Raw genomic sequence first — 26346 nt, forward strand, 5'->3', positions numbered from 1 at the left:
CCCTGACATAGGCTATACCCTGTCCCCACCGCCCAGAGACCATCTGCTTATCCCCTCTGCTCCCCTATCAGAGGCTTAGCCCAACTGTACTTGATGCATGGGGGCAGGATGGAGGCCCTTGGTGGGCAAAGGAACATCCCCCTGTGAGCAGGAGGGAAGCTCCAGGCCTAGCCCCCTCCTCCACCCCCATCTCCAGCCCCTAGTATAGGTCAGAAAGAGGAGGCAGGAAGGGGGTTGTAAACAGTCACGTTTTTAGCACAGCTTCGGGTGACAGCATCAGTAGTCTTTCTGGACATTTGCGGGGGTGGGGTGGGGTGGAAGATGCTGGAGGAATCAGAGGGTCCCCTGGGATTTCACTGCACAGTGTGGGGATGGAGATGACCAAGGTGGCTTCAGTGGCCTCAACATAGCTTTTAGAGAAACCTGTTACTCCACTCACTCACTGGGGGCCACGGTGCTTGGAGTGCCCAGGTGGGTGGCTGCTGTCCCACGGAGTCCCCAGAGCACGCCTGTGGACCCAGCATGATGATGAAGTCCAAGATGACCAAGAGGCTTCTCCCAGGGGTCATCCAGAAAACCCCTCCCCCAGCCACCCCTCCCCAGGCAAGCCTGTTCCTTGCTCAGATGGCCATGGCCCACAGTTCACCCTGGACCCATCTAGCTGACAGCTTCCCTTTGCCCCACTGGATACCTTCCTGTTCTCCTCAGAACCTCTCTACCTGCTGGGCCACCTGCCCATGCTCTCTGAGTCACCTTCCTTAGGCCATGTTCCAGATGGTCCAGGGCCTTCCATTCTAGCCCTGGGCAGGTCAGGCCTGATCCCCTCCTTCAATCTGCCAGCTATGCCTCTGTTAATGCGGCCAAGGACCATGTCTGCCCTTCACAGGTAGTAGCCCTCAGTACTCAGTGTCCATGGCCAGACTGTATTCCTACACGAACCGGAGATGTTTGGACGTAAGGAAAGAAAACCTGGGGCCCGTGGCCACACAGACCCCAACACGCTGTGGCTTCTGGTCTGCGGGAGACACACAGGCAGGGACACAGAGCATGTGAGCACTGCACGCACCTCACAGGCGTCCACAGGACGGCGTTACAGACGGGACGCCTCTGCCCGCAGAGTGGTGCGGCGCTGTGGGCACTCAGGGCGGGGAAGCCCTGCCAGGCTGCGACCGGCCGCATGGCGCTCGCCTACAGGTCAGGGTCCTCGTGGCTGCACACGACGCCCGCGTCCTCCTGGTGCTCGCAGTTGTGCGTGCCCACGCCGGCGTGCGTGCACTGCAGCAGGTTGCGCTCGGTGCCGGCGCAGCGCACGTCATCCAGCAGGATGGGCAGCGCGCGGCCTTCGCCAAACGCCGCGCGCTTGGTGGCCCGCTCGGCGTGAGCAAAGCCCAGCTGGCGGCACACGACGGCAGCCGCCTTGATGTCCCAGCCGTCGTCACACACGGTGCCCCAGCGTCCACCCGCGAACACCTCCACACGCCCGCGGCCGGGACTCAGGCCTGCGGGCCGCACCAGGCGCACCGCGCCGTTTGAGGCCGAGGGGTCCGCCGTGCCTGGTCGCCCCCGCCGCCCCCCGCCACCCCTCCGGCCCCCAGGCCGCGGGGTGGGCCGTGCAGGCCGCGGGGTGGGCCGTGCGGGCCGGGGGGTGGGCGGGGGCGGAGCAGCTGTGGGGCGTCCGCGGCGGGGCGCCTGGGTGGGTGCACGCGCTGTGGGCCGTGGGGTGCTCTCTGCCCTCTGGATGAACTCTGTGCAGAGGAAGAGCCTGCGGTCAGAGGGACCCCAGCCGCCCAGTTGTGCCAGTCGGCTTCTGGGATCTCCCAGCACTCCTAGTCTTGCCCTCCAGGAGTCCCTCCTCTGCAAGCAGGCATAGGGGAACAGCCCCTCACACTGTTAACTCATGAGCCCAGTGGAAGAGAAGTGTGTAGGAGGGCTTCTGGGGCAAGTGACACTTTCTGGTTCCAGTCTTTGGTTTAGGGCTGAGGCAGCTGAGGCCCACTGGTGGGGAAAATCTGCTGAGGATCTAATGACAGGCAGGATGGGAACTGGGCTGCCAAGGGCCGGTCAGGGCAGGCTGGAACTCCACTCCACACTCCCAAGGCTGCTCGCTGGCTGGGGGCTGGGGCCCACACTGACCAGAGCCGGCATGAGGTCCAGGGCACCCCATCTACCCCACCACAGGACCTGGATACAGTGAGCATGGGGAGCCGAGGGGAGACCCCGTTTGTTCCTGCCGGACCCCGACATTCACACCCGGCCCTGGTCAGCCACGGAGATAAACCTCACCCTGCCTGAGACGCTCTGCCGGGAGAGGTGAACGCCCAGACTAGTTCCTTACTATGGGGAGGGACCCCAGCCAGGGTCACCAGTCCGAAGTCCTCTACCCCCCACCTCAGTTGAGATGAAGGCTGAGAAAGGGCCTTGATTCAAGGCAAGGAACAGGTCAGGGCCAGGAGACAGGGACATGGGCCAGATGCTCCCCCTCCCTGAGCCCTGGCCCCCACTCTACATGCAGGGAAGGACTTCCAGCTCCGCGGGCTGCCAGGGAGCCTTCTGCTTTGGCTCTTGCTGGTGCAACTGCCCAGAATCCCCCATCCCCACCCCCAGTGCACCTTTCTCTATGTTCCAGCCTCAACCCTCAGCCTGCAGGAGGCCCCACCCCCGTCCTGCACGGTTCTGGGTCGGCATGGCAGCTGGCACACACTTCTGTAACAGCCCTGGGACAGTAAGTGACTCCTCTGTCTGTCCCCGCCAGGACAGAGTCTGACTTCTCCGGTGGCCCCAGCATCCAGCACAGAAGGGGTGACTATCAAAAGTGCCAGAAACTGCTGAATGAATGGAAAACTGGTCCAGGCCTGAAACCAGCTGCAGCTAGAATTAACTTCCTCAAACACTGAGCTCATTCCTTCCTCCAACTGTCCTCTGCTGGGGACACCCCTTTCTCAGGGTCACCTACCCTCAGCTGCCAAGTGCCCAGCCTCCCTCCTTCCTGCTCCCCTGCTCCTCAGTCAACCAACGGGTCCCCTATCTATTGGGCCAATGGACCCACTGAAGTGTTTCCTTTGGCCTGCAGGGTGATTTTTAAGCTTTTGAGCCAAAGGTGCCAAAATTTACAAATGGAGAGATTGTATGTAACGACCCAAAGAGGCAGGGACCTTGTCTGTCTGGCTGAGCAGTCTGTCCCTTGCAGGAGCACGTGTGTGGGGTAAGTGACTGGACAGACGGACAGATGGATGGATGGATCCATCTCCCACTTCTCTTAGGACCTGTATGGCCGGGCAGCCCTGGCTCTATGTTCCCATACAGCCCGGGCCCAGGGGAACAGACCCGTCGTCATGCCTACCCTTTCGGTTGGCCCCAGATGCCAGGGGTCATCATCTGTGGCCTTGCTTGGCCCGCAGGTCCTGAGGGTTTGCGCCCACCTCCCTCCCCACCAAACCGATCAGACAGGACCTGCCTCCCGCAGCCCCAGGAGGTGCCCCTCCCCCTACAGCACCTGCAACTAGGATGACTCGTTCCAGCCTCACTCCCACACCATGTACCCGCTCTCTGTCTGTCCCAAGGGCTCTGAGCGTACCTGCCCTGGCACCAGCCACCCCTCCCCGTCACTTGTCCCTTCTGAGGCGTGCAGCATCCTTGGGGCCACTCACCCATGGTCTGGGTTCAAGGAGCTGCACCTACTTTAACTGAGCGTCTCATGGGTTCCATTCCCAGGGCTAGGCATTGGGGCCCAGAAAGGGCCTCCAGGGCCAGCCGGAAGGACCCCCATCGGGGGAGGAGCAGCTGGGCCCTGGTCGCAGGAGCTCCCCTCCCCCGCCGCGACCCGGCTGGCAGGCACTTACTCTCTCTGGGCACAAACGGGATGAGGCGGCTCTTCACCTTCACCTGCGCAGGCTGGATCCGACACTTGCCAGGAGGTGCCCGTCTGCCAACACACAGAGGTCATGAGTGCCACCCTGGGAGCCTGCCCTGAGCCTGTCCCTGAGATGCCTGCTCTCCCCTGGTAGCCAGGCACCTGTGCATTCAAGGGGATGTGAACAACGACGACGGTGGCCACCGGAGGAGCACCTGCCGCGGGGCCCCAGGGCTTTGGGAGCGCAGCCCCAGGACAGAAGTCCTGATGACGCTCTGCCTAGAGTCCGGCCTGCATCTGCTTTTCAAGGGCCCGAAGGCCAGTGGCTCAGCCTCTCCTGAGCCGCCTCTGCTTCAGAGCATGAGCTGTCTTGGGAGCGTGATGGGAAGTCACGGCCCCTTTCCTTCCACCACCAGCCCCGCTGCTGCCGAAACTGTGACTGCAGCCTGACCCCCGCACCCACCTTGGCCCCCACGCCCCATCCTGGCCCCCGCACCCCCACGGCCTTTGAGGAGCTCTCGGTCTCTGCTCCTCTGGCCCTGGATTTTGGTGATGCCACAGTGGAGTGAAAGGTAAGGTCATCTATAGATAAAGGGTCGGAGAAAGCCTCAGGGCTGGCAGCAGAGCCGAAGGATCTGGGGCCTGGAGGGCGGGGCTTCAGAGAGAGGAAGGAGATCCGCTTCTGAGAAGGGTTACCAGGGCTCTGAATCGGGTCTCCTTTGACATCCCCGAGGGGCACAAGTAAGGCATGGAATTCCATTTTAATTAGCTTTTGGCTGTGGATCTGTGAGCCTTTGAATAGGACCGACACTATTCTGGGACTGGCCCACGTGGGTCCAGACTTCAGTAGGTTCCAGCAGCACAAGGGAAAAGCCCGAGGGGTGAAGTGGCCATGTGATGTGACAGGAGGTGGCTTCCAGACAGGCTTGGCCAAAGAGGGAAACTGAGGAGGGGTATGGGTCTTTGCCCCCAGAGGTTGAAGAAACACAGCCAGGCACACAGGCTTCCCAAAGCTGCAGAAAGAGTGGGTTTTGCTCTGAAGCCCAGATAATACCCACATGCTTCAAACAGACCGAGCACGGTTTTGTTCTGTAAGGAAATAATGTTAAAAAAAAAAAAAAAATCTCTGTTAGGGAAAAGGTAGGAGATGCACCGCTAAATGCTACAGTGGTTTTGTCTGGGCAATGAGGGATGCCCACACCCTCCTTGCCCACTGCCCACTCCCCAGTTCTTCGTTCCCTGTGTTCATCTGCAGCCTCTTTGCAGGATGTTGAGGGTGCAAAGAAAGACATGCATTCCAAGAGAGAAACACAAAAGAGAGGAGGGAGGGAGGGAGGGAAGGGACGGAGTCTAGTTTGTTTCTGGCTCCCTTGAGCCGGAGAACTCCCTAAGCCTCAGGTCCCTTCAATTGTATGGGGGGAATGAGCCAACAGCGAAAGAAAGGTGCCTCGTGGGGAAAGGAGAGGGTAGATCGAAGGCAGCATCCGGCATGAATTACATGCTCCATATATGTGATATTTCCTTAGAGAAGCACTCTTTAAAAATAAAAATGGGAAATAAGCTTAATGTCCCAGGAATGGGTAAGGTAATTGTGGCCCAGTGACTCACCAGCCAATTACACAGCCATTCAAGATGATGCTTTTGAGTGATGTTGCAACGTGGAAATGTTTACACAAAATAGGGAAAACGAACAAAGAAAAATGCCACGTTTGCATGTGGTCCTCCGCATTGTCATAAATCCCACAGGCGCTAGCAGATAAAGCCAGAGGGGACCTGGGGGACATGGGAAGGAGGCAGGAAAGGAGGAAGTCCTTATGTGTTTCTTGATAAATAATGATGTCAATAATGAATAGATTTGTGTTAAAAAAAAAAATGGTCAACAAGGAATGTCTGAGAGGCTGTCACAGACCAGAGGAAGCTAAAAAAATGTAATGACCAAGAAATGTGAGATTCTGGAGAGGATCCTAGAACAGAAAAAGGAGAGTAGGGAAAACTAGAGAAATCCTGTAATTAATAGAAATGTGGCAACATCGGTCCATTAACTGTGACTAGCATACCATGACTTCCAAGATGCGAATGACAGAGGACATCGGCGAGGGATACATGGGAAACTCTGAACTATCTTTGCAAATTGTCCATCAATCTAAACCCACTCTAATTTTTTAAGACGGTTTTTTGGAAGCGTGGTGGTGTTTCAGGATTTTTCCAAACCCAGGATGTTTCAGAGGTTAGGGCAACTGTCCACGTCGGGGGGGCTGCTGAATGCTGGATGTAAGTGGATTCTTTGAGGGCCCTGGGTGGGGGGGTTAGTGCTGGGGGTGGGTGCAGATGTGCCCACGTGGGGCAGCTCGCCCAGGTGCTGAATGGGGGCGCGAAGCGGTGGGAGCCCAGCTGAGAAGCAAAACTCAAAGGGCTGAGAAGGACTGAGAAACCCAATCACCCATTCATTGGCTAAACATGCCTGTGTCTCTGCTCTGTGCTCCCGACCAGGCCCAGGGCCATCACTGCCTCTGAAGGGGTGGAGGGGCAGAGCTAGCCCTGGAGACTCTCCCGCCAGGGGAAGAGTACAGATTAGGGTTCTGAGTGGTGAGAGCCATGGGGAGCACCGGACAAGGCCTGGCCGGAAAGGCCCCTCTGAGGCAGTGAGGCCTAAGGCTGAAGGGGTAACTTCATGCAGTCATGGGGTTAGAGCAGGGCTCTGGAACCAGCTGCCCGTCCCGAGTCCAGCTCTGGCTCTGGCTGGGAGGGGGTGCCCACTTTTATAGGATTTTCCCCTCTGTAAACGAAGCGGCTGAGACGTCAAGGAGTTTTACGAGGAAGGAGTCAGAGCACTGCCTGGCACCGAATTAGCGGCTCTACATAGAAGCAGAGCAGATGGAGACGGGCACTGGGAGGGCCAAGGAGGGGTTCTGGAAGCCCCAGCGAGTTCTAGACAGGAGCCGGTGGTTTGGTTTGCCCAGGCAGAGGTGGGGCTGCAGGGGGGAGGGCAGCCTCGTGGTGGGGACAGGCGGATATCAAGGTGTCTCAGAGGCAAGTCGGGGGCTCGGGGAGGGGGAGCAAGGGGTGGGGTGGCCCAGGAAATGAGGGGTGGGGGTGAGTCAGAGAGGAGAAACGACGGGGTCGGGTGGACAGCAGGCCAGAAAGCGAGGTCAAACCCATGATTATCTGGCCCAGGCGGCATCCTCGGCACCCCCTACGGTGAGTAGAGCTAGATTTGAGGCAGTAAATCCAGGTTTGAGCCCTGGGTCTGCCCCTCACCAGCACTTTGGGCCTGGCCAGTCAGTACCCTACTCTGGGTCTCAGTTTTCCCTTCTGAAAAATGGGGCTATGAATAACACCCTCCTGTAGGGGGTGGTGGAGAGGAAAACAGGGCAATGGAGGTGAGGGGTGCTGGCAGACAGCAGGGGCCCAGGCAGTGCGGTGGGCAGGGCTCACCTGGAAGGGTCGATCACCTTGTAGACAACCCCACGGGCCGCTGTGGCACTCGGCACACCTGTCGACATGAAGTACAGCTCCCCTTTGGGCAAGAAACCAGGCAAGGAGTGAGAACACTGCTTAGAATATGGCCCCGGCCAGGACCCTGTCCCCTGCCCTCCTGCCCCGCCCTGGCCAGCTCCCCTCAGGCTCTGAAAGGGACCCCAACCTCAAGGAGGTCTGTGAAGCCCTTCAGTGCCCAGAGCTGAAACCAGAGGCTGAGAAAGGCAACAGTGTCCCCAGCTGCCGGCCGCTCTGCCTGGACCTAGCCATGTTCTGGCCTCCTCCTGGAGACCCAACCCCACCCCCGTCCCTGTCTGGCCTTATGCCCAGTGCACACCCCTCTGGGCATGAGTGAGGGTCCACAGTCCAGCTCCCCAGCAACTGCTGCTCCTGGAACTCAGGAAGGCCTGCTGCCCCCGAGCCCGCCCATGCAGGACGCATGGGGCCTGGGGGCCCAGACACAGCCCACGTGTGATGTGATGGCTCAGCCATGCTAACACCTCTTTCTCTGCAAGACAGTGAAGAGTTCTCACAAAGACGGGGGCCGTCCCCGAAGAGAGATTAAGCCAGGCAGAGAGCTGCGAACTCTGAGGAAAGCATCTTTGTGGGGATGGATGCAGTCAAGGAGGGCTGCCTGGGGGTGGGGCCAAAGAGTCAAGGCCCCGGGAACCCAGGGATCTCAGGAAAGGCGAGGACACTTGGCGGGGCGACTTGTGTAACTGGGGTGGACCCCGCTGCGGGGGGAGCAGGGCGCTGAGTGCTCAGGGACCTCTGACCCCCCTCCAGGAGCACCGCCCTGCTTTGGTGGGGGGCTGGGGGCGGTTAATAGGTCTCCAAGGGGATGCAAACATACCCCAGCAAGACAGCCCCAGCTGGAGAACCCAGAGACACAGGCATGAATTTGCTGTGCAGTCTTGGGCTGTCACTTCCCTCTCTGGGCCTCTTTCTGGAGAGAAGCCTCTGGGAGCCACTGTCCCCTCCTGGGCTGTGCAGCCCTCACACCTACTCTCCAGCCCCGTGGAGTGACCCAAGACTCCCGCACGGGCTGCTACCTTGGAATGGAATGCCCTTCTCCAGGGCCTTCCTTTGGCTGACCAAGCTGAAGCTTAGGGCCCTGCTCTGGGAGGCCTCCGGGCGGCAGGTCCAGTGCGGGACACCCAGCCCCACCTCGGTCAAGTGACAGGCTTACACCAGGCCCACTCCTTGGCCTGTCAGTCTCGTCTGCTGGGAACAACGGCCCCCAACGCCGTGTATAGGCAGGGAGCCTCCCCCTCCCCCACCCAGCACTGCCCAGCCCTACCCAGGCCACACCGTCCTCTTCTCTGAGGTGTAGACTGTCCCTGGAGGACAGCGGGCCAGCAGAGGTCCTTGTTTTGCAATTTGCAAGTGTCAGAAGAACAACTGGAGAGCCAGAGCCGGTGGCTGGGGGAGGTTTGTTTGTGTTGGACCCCAGGGCTCTGTGCCTTCCAGGGGCTGCCAGCCCAAGCTCACTAGCACGCTGTCCCTGGGCCATGTGCTTGTCCCTGGGCCATGTGCTGTCCCTGGGCCGATTTCGAGGAGGCTCCTGCTGGCTAAGGTTACTTGATGTCATTCAGACGGCTGAACAACAGCCCCTTGGATACTGCACCTTCCAGGCCCTGCCCCTGGGGCACCTCCTTCCAAAACACTTTAACCCCCTACTGACCGAAAGAAAGGGCTTTCAAAGCCCAGTGGGCTAGAGAGGGCAGTGGGGGCTGGGGCTGCCCTTTTGAAAATTTAGATTGTGACGGTGTCATCCAACAAAGGTTTCCCAGACTTACGCCTGGGGGCTCTGGGCACTGGGCCCTGCAGGGGATACCCCTCCAAAGGCCCCTGGGTGGGCGTTGCCTAGCAACCCTGCCAAGCATCCCCCAGGCCCCACTGGGGGCCCCTCAGCTTTTGTCCAGGGACAATCAGGGCCAAGGACAAAGGCAGGGGCTGGAGCAGGACCAGTCTCCAGGGCCCTTCATCCTCTCTCCTCCCTCCCTGTTCCTTGCAACGAAAATACAAGAGCCTGAAGGGGAACCCACTAACAGGAAGGTGGTGTCCACCCACTTTCTGAAGATCATGTGGCTTAATTTTACAGGCCAGATTTCTTGGCCATCAGGCGCCCAGGGCAGTGAAGGTCTGGGACACACTCTTCCCCCACCTGCCTGCATTTCCACCATGACAAACCCCTTCCTGGTCCACTCACTCCACAGCCCAGAAGCAGGTCTGCAGGAAGTGGGGGTGGGGACTGTGCTCCCACCTTCCAGATGAGGAGACAGAAGCCCAGGCTGGTGAGGACCGACACCCGAGCGAGGTCTCGGGCTGCTGCCCACTTGCTCCCCGGCCAGAAGGCCTGAGACTCCATCGCGGGACTCCGCCCAGGTCAGAGGACCCACGGGGCAGGGGAACCGTCCCAGGCATGTGGCCCAGAACGAGAGGCCTTGGGGCCTCAGGAGTGCTCACCGGCCTCATCCTCAGCAAAGGAGATGATGTGAGGGTAGTAGTTGTTAATGAGGCCCGGGAACACACAGGTCTGGCCTCGACCCATGCAAATCTCGCTGTATTGCCACTGGCCTGTCTCCACGTTCTCTCGGAGGGACATCAGACGCCTGCAAAGAAGCAGGAGCTGTGCGGTCATGCCTGACAGAGGAGCCCCACCCACGGGCCATCCATGCACCCACCCACTCATGTGTTATTCATGAACCAGGACCCTACAGCATTTGCAGGATCTGGTGTAAAGTAAGCGTGCAGGGCCTCTTGTTCCAAAAGTACTAAGGATTTCAAGGCAGTGAGAGCTGGACATGAAACCAAGTGCGGGCCTTCGGAACACGGGGTCCTGGCAAACGCACGGGCCGCAACCCACAGTGCGGGCTCTCGACACTCCCCTGTAGTCTGATGGTCAGGATCCGCTGCCCTCATAAAGCTGGCCCAGCCTGCAGCCTTCCCTGGGTACCTCCTCTGCACCAGAGAAGGGCGGGGGAAGGTGACCAGCTTGTCCCCTACCCGGTCAGCTCAGCCTCAGCTGCTGACCCACGGGAGGCAGTCAGGAGCCGAGGAATTCTCCAGGGCTGGTGATCAGAAGTCCGGCCAAACTCTGGAGCAGCCTCCACTCCCGCACAAGGTGGAGCTCGGGCATCTTGAGAATATGCCCATCTTGCCCTTAATTCCCTTCTTCTCCCGTCAGTCACCAGACCCTGCTTGGACGTACCCTCCTCTGGGAAGCCCTCCTGACTGCCCCTGCACTGGGAGCCCCCAGCACCGAGCACAGGCTCCCTGAGGCTGGACTGGAATGGACCAAGCATGGGTCTGTCTCCCCGACTTGGGCACAAGATGCTTTCAGCTCTGTTGCCCTGACTGTGGCACAAAGCCGGACCCAGCAGAAGGGCTTGGGAAAAGCTAGCAAAATTAGTTTAATCTCTGTGGACAGGAGGCTTCAGTACTCCTGGGGGACAGCAGGAGGGGGGAAAGAGAATCAGGCACAGAAAGAGAGGCTTTGGGGCACCTGGCTGGCTCAGTGAGTGGAACATGTGTCTCTTGATCTTGTGAGTTCAAGCCTCATATTAAATGTAGAGATTACTTTAAAAAAATAAAATCTTAAAAAAAAAAAAAAAAAGAGGGCTCCTGGGTGGCTCAGTCAGTTAAGCATCTGCCTTTGGCCCAGGTTGTGATCCCAGTGGTCCCAAGATCAAAGCCTGCATCAGGATCCCTGCTCAGTGGGGAGTCTGCTTCTCCTCCTCCCTCTGCATGCCACTCCCCCTTGTGTGCTCGGTGTCAAATGAATACATTTTTAAAAAAGAGAGAGAGAGAGAAAGAAAGACAGGCTTCATCTAGACCCATTTCCAGATGGAAAAGCTGAGCGGGAGAGGCAGACCCTAAGGGAAGAGGCCCCAGCACCCAGAGGCCCAGGTCAGGCTTCTCCCTCGGCCCCAGCTGGCCATGTGCAGGCCACAGACCAATCTCACACCAGCAGCCTGCAAGAGATGGGAATTGTCTGGCTAGCCTCGAGCTTCCATAGCTCCTTGTTTTTACTCCTGGGGACCCTGTTCAGGTGTCCTCATGTGGAGAGGCTAGGGTGGCAATAATTTTTTTTTTTAATTTTGCTTTTTCTTTGAGTAGGCTCCATGCCCAGTGTGGGGCTTGAACTCACAACCCTGCCATGAAGGGTCTTCTGCTCTACCACCTGAGCCAGCCGGGCGCCCCAGCTAGGAATAACTAGGAGCCACCAGATACTGAGCACAAACTGGATTCCAAGTGGTGTATGTGCCTTAACTGACCCAGTCCTCCAACCCTAGGAAGCAAGTACTCTATCATCTTCCTCTTACAGATGAGGACACGGAAGCACGGAGAGGTGACATAACTGACTCAAGGTCACACAGCTACTAAGTGGGCCAGGATCTGACGCAGCAATCTCAGATACATTTTTTTTTTTTAAGATTTTATTTTTAACTCATCTCTACCCCCAACCTGGGGTTTGAACTTATGGCCCAGATCAAGAGTCACATACTCTACTGTCTGAGCCAGTCAGGCACCCCATGAACTTAAAAAGAAAGAAAGGAAGGAAGGAAGGAAGGAAGGGAGGGAGGGAGAGAGGGAGGAAGGAAAAAAAATCTTTACGTGGAGCACCCAGCTGGATCAGTGAGGCACCAGGGACCCCCCAGTCAGCCCCTGGCTGGAGCCCCAGCTCCCCCCTCCCCAGCAGAATGACCTCTCCAGACTCTTCTAGAGGAATTCTCCCCAGAAACCCAGTCAGTCCGTGAAATGAGAGGCAGGTCCTGGCTTCCGGGGAAACCAGGCGGCCCAGAGTCTGTTGAGGAAGTTGTTCCTGTTGCCCCCACCTTCCACCTGTGCCCTCCCTGCCCCCCAGCACCGCGGTCAGGCTTGGAGCCCATGACTGTCCGTCCGGTGGGAGGGGAAGACCAAGGGGCCTGCACGTCAACAAGCCTCCCGTCTGTGGTTGGGAGTCGAGCCTTCATGGCGCTGCTTGAGGCAGCCAGCAAGGCTCGGGAAGACTATCCGGAGACAGGGGGCGGGTTAGGCTGCTTCCTGAGATGAGACTCCCGACTTCCTCCCAGAGGAGGAGACCTGCTTGGCTCCCGCTCGGAGGTCCGGGTCAGAGGGCAATGACCATGTGTCCCCTGCGGCCACACACACACTGCGCACCCGTACCCTGCTTTCTACAGCAAGCCAGCGGCAGCAGCTGCTTGGCACCGGAGCCCATGGGCCACTTACCCACTCATAAAATCGCCGAAAATGTAGAGGCCGTTCAGGTTGGGGTACTCACAGCCCCGGTACACATAGCCTCCCGTGACAGACTTGCCCAGTTTGTGCGGGTAGGCGAAAATCGGCAGGATGTCATCTGCAGAGAGGGGAGAAGCTGGGATGAGCTTGACGGGCAGCCCCTCCCCCACAATGAGCTTGGTAGGTGGTCTGAGTCTAGAGGGGCAAGAGACGTGAGGTCACCGGGAGGGCTGGAGTTGGGGGCCCCACGGATTCAGGAAGGAGGAAGGTGCTTAGGGCTTGGATAGGGTGGGGAAGAGAGAGCATGGGTCTGCAGGGATGGGGTGGGTAGGGAGAGCCAGGAGCAGCCCTGCAGCGCTGGGGAGGCAGGGAGAGGCGAGGGGAGATCCAGGATGGGGGCGCACCAGGTCCCAAGGCAGGCACTGGCGCACACCCCATGGCATGGGGTTTGAGCATCTCCAGGGGCTCGGGGCGGTCTCGATGCACCATGGGGGCGCGGGGGGCACAAGGGTGTCGCTGAGCACAACCATGGGAGGGGAGATGCAGAGCCGGGGAGGTGGGCCCCAGGGGCGCGGTCACCGAGGGAGGCGTTGGCGCAGAGCTTGCGGTCGTAACACTCGAAGCCTTCGCGGGCGCGCCAGCCATAGTTGCCACCGCGCTCCACCAGGTCCACCTCCTCGAACTTGTTCTGGCCCACGTCTCCGCAGAAGAGGCGCCCGCGGCCCGCGCCGGTCGCGGGGTCGCCGCGGTCGAACGAGCAGCGCCACATGTTGCGCACGCCCAGGGCGTAGACCTCGGGCCGCGCGGAGGGGTCGCCCACGAACGGGTTGTCGCGCGGGATGCGGTAGAGGGGGCCGCGCTCGTTGCGGTCCACGTCGATGCGTAGCACCTTGCCCAGCAGCGCCGACCTGCGGGCCCGGGAGTGTGGGGGGGGAGGGGGAGAACAAGGCGCAGCTCGGGCTCAGCCAGCGCCAGGGTTCACCCCAGGGCACCCGGGGCAGCCCACGGAAGGTGCCGGGCCAGGTCCAGGCCAGCCTAGGCTGTGGGGCCAGAGACCCTGGTTCAAGTCCTCCCCAGCTGCTTACCAGCTGGGTACCCGCATTCATGCATTCATGCATTCATTCATTCAGCATTTCTGGGGCACCTTCTCATGTGCCAGGTAGCGGGAAGCGTTGGACATACTTCCCCTCTACTGTCCCATCTCATCCTCACCACCAACCTTTTAGGTCGGTGAGTACCACTGTGATGCCCTCTTAGAGATGGGGCAGCTGAGCTCAGAAAGGTCACATAACGTGCCCTGTTGTCACACGGCTAGTAAAGGGTGGGCTGGGATCCGGCGCACACAGCGGGACCCCAGAAACCCAGGCTCGTGGCCACAACACTCTTCCCAACTTCCCCATGCCTGTCTCCTCGCTGCCATGTGAGAGTGCTCCCTTTCCCTCCTGTCTTCTTACAGGGTTGTCCCAGGGAGTGAAAACTCCCCCAAGACTCAGATGGACAGTTCTCTTCCAACACTCAAGACAGTGACCGGAATGTGAAAGGGGCTCATTCAGTGTTTGGTGAGTGAATGGCTGTAATCGAAGTCAAGTGCAGAAGTACAGGGGAGGGCTCAGGGACGGGGAGAGAAAACGCTGCAGATCTCAGCAGGAAATGGAAGGCTGGGGTCCTTGCTTTCTCTCTCACCATCGAGGACATGAGGGGGCAGAATGACCCCATGTCAGACAGGCCTCAGCAGCCCTTCACCCCACGTGCCACACCCACCACCCCCACCTCAGAGATGAGGCCACCCAGGCTGCGGAGGGGGACAACTTGCCACTCCCCCAGGCAGCTCTGGGCTGGTTGGGCCACTCCCAGGCAACATCCGTTTCTGGGGCCCCAAGAGCGAGGAGAGCTCTCTAGAGCACCTCCTTATCACCCGGATCTTGTCTTCGCTTTGAGCACTCTAGTGCCCCCCCATTCCTGCCCTGCCCCACTGCTTTTCCGGCAGGACTGAGCAGTGTGCACCGCTGTGTACCCTCATTCCAGCCCAGTGTCCGCACCCAAGCCTCCGGCTCACCATCAGACATCTCAGCAGTGCCTTCTTTAACCCTGGAAGGGGCTCCCACCCAGGAAGCCCCCATGGTTAATCCCCCATTTGTGGTCTCTTATGTCTTGCTCTGAGGAGCCCCCTGACGTGCTCCAGCCTGCTGGGCACGAAGCATCCGATCCCACCCTAAGCCCCCACGCCGCGCAGCCAGCTTTATGATGCAAGTGGGCAAAACTCATAGCAGCAAAATAATGTTTTAAGTTCCGTCCAATTATCCCCAAATCCTTAATTTCTATTTTCCCCACTACATCGCTAAACACATCCCAAACATGAGAAGGCTGCAGGGATTCTTACACTGTCACGTATGAAAGCGCACGTCACGGACTGCGAACACTTTAATTACTGTAATCAACATCACCCTCGCTATTTTTACTTTCTGGGCTAAGGAAGGTTTTGTCATTTTTGCTAAGAGAATGGAAGAGGCTGCCCTAGATATCCTCATTGACAGCGTGCGTGCGTGTGTGTGTGTGTGTGTGTGTGTGTGTGCAGAAGATCAGCAGGCCATCTGCTCAAACCAAGAAGTACAACAGCAAGCCTGTGCCTCAGTTTCCCATACAGCCCTGCTCTGACCAGCTCACACTCCCCATTTGGTCTGGGAAGGCTCCCTTTCCTTCCTCTGATTCGAGCAGGGCTGGGCTGACTTCCCAGAGGCTCTCTGATGTCCTTTATCAGGCATCCGTGACAAGTGGGTTCTATGCCTGCCCCTCGCAAACACAACCACCTTTACTCCTCATGACAAGCCTCCCCCTGGAGATTATGTTCTTCCCTCCAACTGGTGAGTGGACGTGACTTGATGGGGGTCCCCCACTGGCTAGCTGCAGACTGAGCTGGGACCCCAAGCCCTTTCTACTTACTGCCCTATGCTGCATGGTTGAGGAAGGAAGTCCCCCTGCAGAAGAGTATATAAACCAACCCACTGGCCAGCCCAAAGCAGAACATACTTGTTTTGGGCATTTCCGAACTTCCCAAAGGGGTCTCCAGCCATCCCGCCGTCACCAGTAAAGATGTAGAGGTACCCATCGTCCCCGAACAGCAGCTGGCCCCCATTGTGGTTCGAGGCTGGTTCTTTGATCTCCAGGATTATCCTAAAAGAAGACAGGCCACACCCACCAAACAAAAAAACACCAACCTCAGCCAAAAACACAAAACAAGATCACACCAATAAAACCTCTCTCTTGGATGCCATTTTGCAGTTGAAAAGACTTTTCATATATTTTGTAGCAGGTGATTTTTGTAAGGGTCTAGTAGGCTGGGAAGGGATAATTCACTCGATTGTGCTAAGGAGGAACCAGAGGCTCAGAGAGGTTGAGCAACTTGTCCAAGGTCACACAGCCCATAGGTAGCAGGGCTGGGACTAGAACTCAGGTCTTCCTACTGTTCCCCACCTCTACCTCCCCAGTGCCCAAGTCACTGGCACAAAAGGTTTCTTCTTAATCATAGCTACCTGCCTACCAGCCACATGAGACGAGTACTTTCTACACACACCTGTCATTCGTTGTGTACTGTAATTTCTAAGGAGGTGGGCTGCACAGGGTGGGTTGTGCTCAGTTACACACTCAAGCCCTCAGGGATCTCCTTTAAGGCCATGGCCTTCTGCTACATGGCCAGCCAGCTGGCTTCTGGTTAGGGTTCCAGTGGAGAGTGGAAGGGCAAGAAGACAGGAGAAGTCACACTTCGCTGGCTTCTGGCACTGCCTCCAGAAGTGGTGGTTGCAGGAATGGGAACAGTGACTCGCAAAGGACTCTTGGGTTCCACCCAGACATCTTGGTACCAGGAGCAGCAAACTTAGCAGCAGAGAGACGTTTTCTGTTCTGATCCCCCGGGTTCTTACAATTACTAATCTTCAGGTAACTTTGACCTTCCCCTTTTCTTTCTCCAGATCCTCCCAATTCCTTTGTAGCCAAATCCCTGTTTGCTTAGGTTTTCCAGGATAGGTCACTGACTTAACTAATCTCTTATTAATACAGAGAAGAAAAACCAAGGCACAGGAAGGTCAAGTAACTTGAACCTAGGACTTAAGGGCTCCAGAACCAAGACTGGAAATCTCTCCATCGAGGCCAATATACAACACTTGGGGGGTGAAACAGAGCCCCAGACACCAAGTCCTCCCTGGAAAGGACAGCTCGGACTGTGAGACGTCCACCTACCATGGGGATCCCAGCCCTGGGAACAAGGACTGACAGCTGACTTGGGCAAGGGTGACCACTTGGTCTTGGCCCCTCCCTGAGCCCCTACCTCTCCCTGTGTGAGTCAAGTTCGAGGCTTGTACTTGACAGGTCCCCAGAGGATCCTCACTGAACACTCACTCTGAAATAGACTCCTCTCTATACTGCGTGTCCCACCTTCTGTTTTTACCAGGAATCCTTTTTGAAAAGTTAGCAATGAAGCACATCCATTCTGTCCCTTTGTCTCTCGGTGTGAGCCATGTGATAACTTGGTATCTCTTGGAGAACAGGTTGCTCAGCCTCGTATCAGATAATGAAAATTATGCTTTCTCCTTTCGCTCTGGCTGTCAGGATGCTCACAGTCAAAATTAACGCTGCATAACAAGACCTACATTAGCCTTCATGTTAGCCAGCCTATTTGATTCCTTCTCCTTTTTATACTTTCAATGTCAAGATTTTAGAGTTTTATTAAATGTCCAGTGTGCCATTATTTGCCTTTTTGCCTCAGATCAGTCCTGTTCGGCCCCTACCTGCTCTCTAAGTCAACTCAGATCCTGCAAACTACATTTCCCATGCTCCTTTGCTGGCTGTCCTGCAGCTAGGGACAGCCAATGGAAGGCACTGGCAGGAGACCGGAAGGTGGGAGGAAGGGAGAAGCCAGGGTATTTCTCCCCATCTCTCTCTCTCTTTGCTGGGCAAGCCTTGGCCGCAGCTGTACTTCCTCCCTGGCCCCGGCTCCCCAGCCCAGACCCACTGTGTTTCCAGCTGCCCCCCACTCCTGCCTGGGGCTCTAGCAACCCTACATTCTCACCTTGACCCTCTAGCCCGAGAGGTGGAGACAGCTTCCTCCAGTTGGGAAATTCAGGCTTACCTTACTTGAAATGAAAGGTTGCTCTTTCATTTCTAATGCCTGAGGAACTAAGTCCCAGTATCCAGTCCTGCCTGTTGACCTACTACTTGGCACGGGATTTATTTTCCCGTTGGACCCAGACTGATGCAAACGCCCTTCATGGGTGGTTTTGAAAACAGTGGGGAGCACAGATAATACACAGAGAGTGGGCTCATGTTGAGAGGGCTGAATACACCTGCTAGGGTGGGGGGGCAGAGGGTCCGGGGGAGGGGAAGTGGAAGGTGAGGCTCAGGAGACAGACACACCTGGATTCCAGCTCTGAGGCTTCCCAGCTGTGTGGCCTGGCTGGTATTTCACCTCTCCAAGCCTCCACTTCCTCACCTGGGAAATGGGAAACCTACTGCTACCCTCATCGGGCGCTAGGAGAATTGAATGAAACAAACCACCCGCACTGGCTGATCCAGAAGTCTGGACGTGATCCTGGGGTGCCAAACCCAAAACACGGGCTCAGCCCCCCTCACCGGGTGTGATGGAGGGTTTAAGACCGGTGCAGGCCCACCCTGTGAGTACCGGCACCCGCCAGCCCAATCCCAGCCCTGCCCCCCGCCCCGGCGGGGCCCCTCCAGGGAAAGCACCTCTCCGAGCCGTGGTCCACGGTGTTCACGTCGTCCGTGGACACCCGGAACTCGCTGATGCGGATCCACTCGTCGAAGCCGAACCCCACTGAGTAGTAGACATAGAGCTTGCCGTTGTGCCGGAAGCTGGGGTGGAGGGCTATGCCCAGGAAGCCCCGCTCGTCGCCCTCCCAGGGCGAGGTGAGCACCGCCCGGCTGATGTTCAGGAAGGGCTTCTCCAGTCGCGAGCGGTTGGGCAGGTAGGCCCACACCAGCCCCACCTGCTCGGCCACGAAGAAGCGGTGGGTGCCGTCCTGTGCGTGCACCATGGCCACGGGGTTGCGCAGCCCGTTGGCCACCTCCTCCAGGCACAGCTGCAGGCAGCCCTTGGTGTCGGCCACCACCCGGCCCAGGTTGGAGTTGAGGTTCTCGTTGACCAGCAGGTGGGGGAAGCAGTAGTCCACGTCATCCAGCGACAGGTAGCGGCAGAACTTGGCCCGGTTGCCCTCCAGGGCCCAGAGCTCTCGGTCAGGCGACAGGTAGCGGAACAGGCCCCGACACGTCTGCCACATGTCCAGACAGTAGTCCTCGCAGAGCCCGGGCACGGTGCGCAGGGGCGTGGACGGGTCCTCGGCATCGTAGAGGTGGGCCGCGTATGGCGAGCATTCCTGCGGGGACAGGACCAGCCCCGGGATGCTGTGGGCAGCTGCATACCAGCTGCGTGACCGCTGGCCGGGTACCCACCTGCTAGAGCCTCAGGCTGCCGGCCTGTAAAGTGGGGACAACGCCATCTGTCTAGCAACACGGGACTTCTCGCTGGCTGCAACCCTCACCCTCCTGTCCCCTTATCCTCTTCCTCTTGCCTTATTGCTTCTGTCGGCACGAGCAGCCACAACCATTACTATTACTGCTAGCGGCAGCAGCTGACCTTGAGCCCCTACTGGGCGCCAGAAAGGGTCCGAGACAGTTTTACATACGATGCCCTATATCGGCGTGACTTACTCCCCACTCAAGGGACAGCTCCTCAGAGAGCACACATCTCCCACCCCGACTACCTCCTAGCCTCCGACTCTGCTTAAACCGCCCCCCCCAAGAAACCCCAAATCAAAAACCTTACCAGGACTCGGTATCATAATAAAACTTAATGTGTCTGAGTGTTTACTGTCTATCTTCCTTGGAACCTAAATCCTATGAGGGCAGGTGTTTTGCCTGTCTGGTCACTGAGTGTCCCAGCACCTCACAGTGCCTAGCATTGAGCGAGGCCAGAGTGAGTGCTTAGGGCGTGTGCTGGGCACTAACTTACCTGACCTGCCCTAGACAGCGAACGGCGCTGCTCCCTCCGTTACTCAACCTTCACAAAGGCCCACGAACAGAAGAGTGCTGCAGACGGGGGACCGGGGCACAAGTCCCCCCCAGTGTCATTCAATGCCATTCGGTCAGCGCGGAGGGGTAGGGGTTTGGTCTGGGGTCAGCCCCGCCCTCCCCAGCTCTGTGGAGTCTGGCTCGTGGCAAGCTGGTAACATGCCTGCCCACGTGTCCCACCCCCGTCCCCCGCGGGCCCCAGCCCTTTCTTCCTCCCTTGCTCAGAAACCTCAGGTGGGGTCTTGAGCTGACCTCTTGCTCTGGGGGCAGATGGCGCAGCCGCCCTCGGCCTCCCTGGCCCCTGCTGAGGGTCCCCCACTGATGAGACACTGGGGGCCCCACCCAGTACCCGTATGGGCACGACCTGGAATACGGAGCGTTCATGCCTCCTGGGGCAAAACTTTGAGCCCTGGGAGGAGGGAGCTGATGGATAAAGTGTTCTGCCCTCCGTCCTGTCCAGCAGAAGGTCCTGATTCACGGTGGGGATGGCTTCTTGGAGCCACGCTCCCCCTCTGCTGGCAGGGCCAGGCTGGGTTCCAGCAGGAGGCCTCCAGGGACAGGAGGGGGCAGACTGCCCTCTGGCGTGTGTGTTCAGGCCCTGGGCCAAGGGTGACGCCCTCCCTTTCAACGACTGTGGTCACACCACGGCCTTGTCCTCCTGGCACATCCGTGCTACTATGAGGCTGAGGGCCACTTGGCGACGTGTGGTTGGTCTCTGGTCAGCCATTGTCCCGGGCCCAGAAACGGGGACCACGTTTCCCATGTCACCCTTTGCTGACGAGGTCGCTACGCAGTACCGTCTCCCTCACAGCCCCCTGGAGCCTCCCACATGTCTGGCAGGCAGCTCTGAGTGGGCTAGGCAGGGTCGGCACGCACACACGCCTCACTTAATTTTTGCAAGGTAAGGTCACTGCGCTCCCATTCTATAGATGAGGAACTGAGGCTCTAGGAAGGTCCTGTGCCAAGAAGTGGTTACACCAGGGCTCAGACCCAGCCCTCATGACGCCTGGACCGCCGCTCTCCCCGGATTAGTGAGCAGTGTTTCCTTTAGCAAGCACTGACCAGACACGGACTGTGTGCCAGACACCGTCCTCAGCCCCAGAGACACGACAGGACTAGAAGAGACTTCTCGAAGCCAGTCTGAGTGCCCTCCACTGGTCAAAGCCCAGCCCAGAGCTAGAGAGGGAGCGCCGAGGCCTCCAGGGACAGCCAGGCTGGAATTTGAGCCGCCACGCACCCAACGCTGGGCCTGGCAAGCCCTTACTCGCGGCCTGTGTACTCTTACTTACACACAATGCAAACGTGGTCCTCAGAGCTGAGCAATCCAAAAGCAGGACAGGACAGGGGAGTGTCGTGATCGCTGCTGACAAGGATGATCAGTGGAAGAGGCAGGAGAAAACCCAAGAAAAACTGGTACAGTATCACACTGCTCAGCTGCCTGGGCCACTCAGCATGGAAGCAAACAGCCTGCTGCCCAGAAACGGCTACTGTGGGCCTGGGGACATCCATGACTCACGGCCCTGAGTCCCAAAAATTTCTATCGTCTACACCCGTTCCTTAGGAAGGCTGAGACCTTGCATACAGTGTTCTCTTGGGAGGATACTTCCTCCTCTCCCATTTCCACATCTGGCAAACTCCTATTCATGGCTCCAGGCCTAACTGGGAAGCCTTCTCTGACTCCCCCGACCCCCTCCCAGGACTCCTACCCCTGGTCCTATTGCATGCTCTCCTGGCTCTCCGTCCGCACCTCAGACACAACATCATCAGAATGTAACTGTGGCTTGTGGGGTGAACTTTCCACTTGTGCTGGCATCTCCCCATGGCGAGAGATGACTCAGCCAGTCTGTCTGCCTAGGACTTGATTATCTCTTGGTATGTCTATCTGTCCCGCAGACTGTGAGACCATCCAGCACACAGTGGGGTCCCAGCACACAGTGGGGCTCCAAGAACACAGGCAATATGAGAGAGTTATTAAGGGAAGGGTTTTGGAGTTAGAGTGTACTGCAAACTGAGCTTACTATTCCCTGTGTGACCTTGGGCAAGTTCCTTAACCTCTCTGTGCCTGTGTCGTCGTCATCTGTAAAAGGAGAAAGGAATTCCAACCTCATAGTTGTTGGGAGGAATAAATGAGATGATGCATGTGTTGTTCAGTAAATGCTCAAACTAGATGAACTCTCAATGTTTCCTCTTCCAGGAAGGCTTCCCGGACTTTTCCAAGGAAAGTACAGCCTTTGTCCCCATGCCCCATAGTGTTCAGTCACCCTTGGGAAGGCTTATATGTGTTCTGATAAGATCGGTGTGTCTGTCTCCTGACTTGAACAAGGGCACTTTTGAGGCTGGGCTTGTGACTTGCCAACTGCCTCTGGGCCCAGAACCCAGCACAGGGCCAGGTCCTAACAGGCTCTGGGGAAACGTTGGTCCAGTACACGTGCCCGCAGGGGATGTTCCACATAGATTTCCATCAGAAACCAGATTGGATGACTTCTGGTTATGCAGAGAGGCAAGCTCAGTTATCCAGGAAGGTCGTGGTGTGCACACTAGGAACCTGGGGGCCATGTGTCCCAAGCTGCCTTTTCTCCTCTTAATGACACAGGCATTGGTTGGATAAGGGCGAAGCCCTCAGAAAGAGCCTGAAGGGGCCACAAGGGACAGTCACCCTCCAGTTAAGGAGCCATTCTGGGCGCCTGAAGGAGTTGCAGGGGCCTGACGGGGGCAGGCTCTGGAGGGGACTGTGGGAGCCAGCATGTTTCCATGGGACCCCGCCTCCCTATGGCTGTCATTGACTGAACCTTGTAAATAAGGCCCGTGGCCACCTCCCAGAGTGAAAATCAAGAGGTGATGAATTCAGACAGGGCCCTGGCTCACAGGCATCATGGGCCTCCCCCCAGCACTCTCCTGCCCTCCCTGCCAGAGAAACTGTGATCCAACCTCCACTCCCATCCAAGTTCACTCCAGACGTGAGGTCACTCTCAGAGACGCCTCGGGTAAAGGGCTAGTGGCCATTCCACCACTGGTTGCCCAAGGCCAAGCCCTGTTGGGAAGATTCTCAAGGAAACAGGAGAGCCTCCTGCAGGGAGGGGTAGAAGGACTGACCCTTCCCTTCCTCCTCCTAGGACCCGCCCACCTGATTTGCCCTGCTGAGCCTAGCATGTAGTAAGTGCTCAATTACCAAACGTGGCGTAGCTACATGAACCAGAGTATGACCACAGCAGGGAAGGGCCAGGTTCCAAGGCGCCCCCAGGCTAGTGAGGGAGAGAGATGCTTGACCAGACCATTCTGGCTCCCCTGAGATGCCCAGCACGGGGGCTTTGCACTCTGGTGCTCCCCAGGGCTCCCTTCCTCATCCACTCCCAGGCCTTCTTGTTTCTGACCCAGATGGCCCACTTACATGGCACCGAGTGTGCGCCAAGTGCCCAGCATGGCCATGCCTGAGCTGTGTGACCACTAAGCAAGTCCCAGTCTCTCTGGGCTTTCTCTGAATCAGCCTCTGGGCCCCACTGTGTCCCTGCCTAGGGCTGAGAAGCCAGTGGAGGCCAAAGAGGCACTAAAGAAATCCCACCAGAATCCTTCACTGAGCCCGGAGTATGTGCCCTTTAGTCTGTGTGGCAACTCTGAGGGACGGCTAGGAGTGCCCCCATTTTAAAGATGATGCAATGATGTGCCGTGGTGACCTCCCCAGGGCTGCAGAGCCAGGAAGTGGCAGGGCCCGGATCAACCCAGTAAGTCTAACTCCAAGCCTGCCCTCCTGCCCTTCCCCCAGCTGGCTGCAGGCTGTCAGCTAGGCTGCCTGGCAAGACCCTTCCACCTAGGTCTCACTGCCTGGACAGTGGGCCAGGGCCAGCCTAAGGGCTTTCTGGCCTCGACTCCATTTCCCCAGGGATTCTGGTCAGTCACTCCAGAATCAGACCCATGCAGGAGGAAAAGGAGCAGCCAGAGCACAGTCCTGTGGGGGCAGAAGCAGGGGCTCTGCCCTCAGAGGGGATGGGACAGAGAGGTTACACCAAAGGGATATGTCCCTCAGGTGGTCTGAAAGGATGAGAGCCCCTCTGCCTGGTGGGGGCGCTCCCAGAGAGGGTACAGCAGGAACCGGAGGGGGCGGGAAGGGCCAGAGACATCCGCCAGGCTCACCCAGGGTGTGAGCAACCCTCAGTTGGTCCAGGAAGGGGGCGGGGGGTCTGAGATGGTGTCCTCAGGGCAGGGGAGGGGCCCTCACTGGGAGTAGTGTCCCCCATACCCCTCTACACACCCAAGTCTAGCACATCACCCCGCTCCCTGCTCCCCGCAGGTCCAGACTGTTCCCGCCTCCCCAGGGGCAGTGGGGGGTGGGAGGGGAGGGAAGCACTGAGAGGGACAAAGCCTTCCCATCCTGGTACCCCCATAAGGGCGGGGCTCCTGGAGGCCTGGACACTGAGGGGCTGACTTCAGGAGGTCCCGGAACAGAGGGGACCCCCGAACTCCCAGGGAGCGATGACATCGGTGTGTCTGGTCCTCTTGCTCCCCAAGGGGAAACTGAGGCCGGGAGAAGGCCTAAGTCACGAAACTAATGAATGGCAAAGTCCGGCTCCCCGCCCCGCGCGGATGACCCCGCCCGGGGCCCGCGGTTCCAAAGCCCGCCGCCCGCCCTCTATCGCCGCCCGGCGGGGGCTGTCCCCGGCGCCCTCCCGCCCGGCCACCGAGGCCCCGACGCGCGCCCGCTCACCTGGCACAAAAGGTCGAGCGCGTAGCCGGCGCACGCGGCCCACTCGGCGGCGTCCACGCGCGCCGCCAGGGCTCCGAAGCGGCCGGCCAGCGCCGCGTCCTGCTCGGGGGTGCAGCAGCCGAAGGCCGAGTACTGCGCGCAGAAGCGCAGCGGCTGCGGCGGCCGAAAGGGCGGCCTGAAGTCCAGGCACTGCGGGTGCGCCGCCGCCCCGAGCGCCCGCAGCGCCAGCAGGGCCAGCAGCGCCCCCGGCCCGGCCCGCCCGCCCGCCATGCCGCCGCCGCCGCCGGCCCGCTCCGCCCCGGCCCGGCCCGCGGAGGAGGAGGAGGAGGAGGCGGCGGGGGGCGGGCGTCCCGGCCCCGCACGCCCCGGGAGCCGCCGACCGCGCCCCGGGCACCGGCCCTGCGCCGGCCCGCACCCTCCCGGGGCGCTCGCCGCGGCGGGGAAGGGGCCTCGAGGTTGGGGACCGGCGCGGCTGGGAGGCCACCCCTGGTCGGGGGACGCCCCGGCGGGGTTGAACGAGGAGGGGCGCGGCGCGGAACTCGGAGCTCGGCGCCAGCTCTGTTCCCGCTGTTCCAGCGGCCCCTACCTCCAGGACCGGGAGCCTTTCTTAATACAATGGCGATGGCCTGGCCTCGAGCGGCCCCAGGTGCAAACGCTTTCCCGGTTCCGCCCAGGCGGCGGCTTCCCAACGCCCCCCGACCCCCGACCCACCCCCCGGCCCGCCCCCGCCCCTGGCGCTATTTAGCCCAGGAGAGGAGGAGACTCCGTCCCGCCTCCGACTGGGCGGGGGAGGGACACAAGGGGGCCAGTGGCCGGGAATTCTCACCGAATCACTTAAAAATAGGAGTGCGACAGGGTAAGGGGCAGGCGGTGCTGCCCGGGACTCATAGGAGAAGTGAAACCGAGACCTGGATTGGGGAGGGAGAATGGGGCCGCTCCCCACCCCAGGCTTCTTCCCTTTCTCCCCGCCTGAGCCAGCAGATTTCCCTACAGCCGTGTTCTGCTGGGCCTGCTCTGCGAAACACTCCTACACACCTCTGGGACGGGCACCCCGCTCTCCGTCCTGCAGCCCCTGCCCCTGCTCCTGCCCTACATCACCCGCCTGGGTTATGGGTCCGACCATAGTGGAGAGCTCACCAGCCTCACACAGCTTGTCCAGGAGAGCCCAGGCCCCTCTGTTCCTGCTGACACCTGAGGAGCTGCGCGTTGTGGCTTCTGTCCTTCCAACAAGAAAAAAGTTGAACAAACTGAAAATGGGTGACTTTTTCTCAGACCCATCAGAGAACAGAGGTCTCAGAGTCAAGTGCCTTCCAGGGACCTGGAGAGTCACAGCGAGATCTGCTCACCTGCAGCCGAAGTCTTGGAAGCTATAAACTCCTAGGATGGCTTGAATGGTCATTTTTGGGAACCATGGGGGGCTGAGTATGGACTAGTGCCAAGTGGGAGGCTCCTGGGGGGAGGGCCACAGTCCGAAGGAGGAGGCTCCAGGTTCGTGATTTGACCTCCAGAAATCTCTGCAGAGGACAAGTTACCCCTGTGAACCGTAGCTTCAGAGTTCTCGGTATCAAAGACTTGCTTTCCAGGGGAAAAGGCAGTACCAGAGACTTATTCACCCTGGGGGGGTGGCATTTTCCCAACTCCGACCCCCTCTAAACTTGGAGGCTTACTAAGAAACACTAGTGAGCGTTACAGCCCAAGGCCATAAGAAATGTTACAGAACATTTCTCCTGTCTCTTTACCGCCACCGAACAGTCTTCCAGTGTAGTAACAGTGGTCACACACTTGATCTAAGGGAATCATAGGATCTCAGGGTCTTAGGGAGTCTCAAAGACAACAGGGGAGACCCAAACAAGGCCAGCAGGGGAATTTGAAGCTGAGAGTTCCTACAGCTATGCCAAACAGAGCCCAAAATGCAACCCCAGCCCAATCAACCTAAATCCTCATGCTAAAAGCCCGTTTACCTCAATCGCTGTTACCCAGTACAACACATCTGGCTTTC

General features: G+C 58.7%; 1 protein-coding gene across 1 annotated transcript; it reads right to left on the reverse strand.

Annotated features, from left to right (window-relative positions):
- Positions 1-230: 230 nt before the first annotated feature.
- Positions 231-24617, reverse strand: HHIPL1 (HHIP like 1). Its single transcript, XM_044230385.1, has 9 exons — positions 24348-24617; positions 18308-18954; positions 15599-15742; positions 13151-13479; positions 12563-12689; positions 9797-9942; positions 7286-7367; positions 3840-3922; positions 231-1745 (listed from the first exon to the last, which is right to left on the reverse strand). Exons 1-9 carry the CDS (start codon positions 24615-24617, stop codon positions 1189-1191), a joined length of 2385 nt encoding a protein of 794 aa, XP_044086320.1. The 3' UTR covers positions 231-1188.
- Positions 24618-26346: the final 1729 nt, after the last annotated feature.

The sequence above is a fragment of the Neovison vison genome, chromosome 13, assembly GCF_020171115.1.
Source record: "Neovison vison isolate M4711 chromosome 13, ASM_NN_V1, whole genome shotgun sequence".
Taxonomy (NCBI): Eukaryota; Metazoa; Chordata; class Mammalia; order Carnivora; family Mustelidae; genus Neogale; species Neogale vison.

What these genes read in the sequence shown, in the direction of transcription:
- HHIPL1 (XM_044230385.1), bottom strand. Translation starts at nt 24,617, where the DNA reads ATGGCGGGCGGGCGGGCCGGGCCGGGGGCGCTGCTGGCCCTGCTGGCG. An exon ending in CTGCGCCAACGCCTCCCTCG is followed by an intron (nt 12,690 to 13,150) that starts GTGACCGCGCCC and finishes CCCTCTCTGCAG; the next exon opens with ATGACATCCTGCCGATTTTC. An exon ending in AAGGTGATCGACCCTTCCAG is followed by an intron (nt 3,923 to 7,285) that starts GTGAGCCCTGCC and finishes GTGTGTTGGCAG; the next exon opens with ACGGGCACCTCCTGGCAAGT.